Source organism: Carcharodon carcharias, chromosome 10, assembly GCF_017639515.1.
Source record: "Carcharodon carcharias isolate sCarCar2 chromosome 10, sCarCar2.pri, whole genome shotgun sequence".
In the NCBI taxonomy this organism is placed as follows: domain Eukaryota; kingdom Metazoa; phylum Chordata; class Chondrichthyes; order Lamniformes; family Lamnidae; genus Carcharodon; species Carcharodon carcharias.
The window spans coordinates 169,053,913-169,055,775 of record NC_054476.1 but is presented as its reverse complement, the minus strand read 5'-3'; the positions used below and the strand labels follow the sequence as shown (position 1 = coordinate 169,055,775).

Genomic DNA, 1,863 nt, shown 5'->3' with positions numbered 1-1,863 from the left:
GAGTGGCCTGTTTATTTCAATGCATGAAAGATTCCCGATTACTGTACAACCGCACTGTCACGCAACTTAGAGAGAATGTTGCCTGTAAGTGTCATATTTACTTTCGGCAACACTTTTCCATCACACTTTGCTGATTAAAATGTTGTCTTCTGAGATTATACATAAATTTATATTATCCATTTTATATATATATACCAAAGCTTTCAGTCTTGCACCTCATCAGGACACATGTAAGAATGTCAAATTTCCAGTGAACACAACAATGTGTACTACAGGAGGAAAGGGATGCTGATTAGTTGGTAATTCAACTCTGATTGGCTAAGGCATTGGCATGGAGAAAGGAAATTCCCTGGTCCCCAAGCCTCTGGGTAATTCAAAAAAAGGCTTAAACTTAGGCCAGAATTATCCAGCTGCTCATGCCGACAGGATCTTCCAGTCCCGCTGATTTCAAGGAGATTTCAGTGGTTTGCCAGCCCTGGCATGGGAAACCGCTGCAGTGGGTGGGGGGGGGGAGGTGGGGGGAAGGAGGTGGTGGTGGTGTGGGAGGGTGGGGTGGGGTCCGGAAAATTCTGGCCATATTTTTGTTTTCATACATCACTTCTAGCAAGCATACATGATCCATGTTATAAGCTTGACTGATTTTCTTAAAAATGGCTGTTAGTAGCACACTCAGGATTGTTCAGCAAGTGCTGCTCAATTGTGGAATACCATCTAACAGATGTTTTGTTTTGGATTTTGCAAGTGAGAGCTGGTTGAGTCAGTCTGTACTCTGCCTAGTACAAACAGCTGAAGGAACATGTTTGATTTGATCAGTCAATTGAACCCAAGATTGTACCTGTGTTCATTTCCAGGTGCATCAACAATGGAACCTTTTAGGTCACTGAATAGTAATAGTGGAGATGGTTTCCCAAGTGTGTCAGAACTACCACAATGACACTGAAGATGCTGTTAGCAAGCAGATCAACCTGGAGCTCTATTCCTCCTGTGTCTACCTCTCCATGAAACCAGAGCAGGACGAGTGGAACAGTGGCTTGGAGGCAAGGCAGAGAGCTCTGTGGATGGAGAAGAATGTGAACCAGAGTCTGCTGGGTCTGCACAAACTCTTCTCTGGGAACACTGACCCTCATCTTTGTGACTTCCTGGAGACTCACTACTTGGATGAGCAAGTGAAGATGATCAAGAAGCTTGGAGATCACATCATCAACCTGAAGAGACTGGGAACCCCTGAGAGTGGCGTGGGAGAGTACCTGTTTGACAAGCTCACCCAAGGGGAGTGTGACTGAACTGAGTGCAGGGGACAAGCTTGTTGCATTTAGTGCTAGTGTTTGTATGATTGAATGCAAAAGCCAGTATTCTCTGACTGAAGGTCAGTTTCAAACAAAGTTGTGAGCTGGTCTTGGAGCATGGTGTTAACTGTAAATAAACTGCTCAATATTGAAAAAAAAAACAATGCTAAAGTGAGACACCATTCAAATATAGAGCAAGTACTTGCTAGCCAGCTTACATCTCTCCACTATTTGCTTTGCACAAAGAGTATCTTGCCCTTATCCGCCATCTTATTTTAAGAAGTTGCTGGATTTGCACATTCGTTTCCCATTAAACTCAAAACAGAAAGTTAAAAAACAAAAAATAAAAATAGCTGGAAAAACTCAGCAGGTCTGACAGCATCTGCAGAGAGGAACACAGTTAATGTTTCGAGTCCGTATGACTCTTCAACAGAACTAAGGAAAAATAGAAAAGAGGTGAAATATAAGCTGGTAAAGTTAAGTTTGGTAATTAAGTTAATCATGAGCCAGTCAACCTCTCTGGTCAAGAAGACAAACAATTTAATCTGTAGAATCTGATTCCTATATTTAGTTAATT

The 1,863-nt window shown here is 42.2% G+C and overlaps 1 protein-coding gene across 1 annotated transcript; it reads left to right on the top strand.

Annotated features, from left to right (window-relative positions):
- The first annotated feature begins 899 nt into the window (after positions 1-899).
- LOC121282920 (ferritin light chain-like) lies at positions 900-1,283 on the top strand. Its single transcript, XM_041196732.1, has one exon. The coding sequence runs from the start codon at positions 900-902 to the stop codon at positions 1,281-1,283; it is 384 nt and encodes a 127-aa protein (XP_041052666.1).
- Positions 1,284-1,863: the final 580 nt, after the last annotated feature.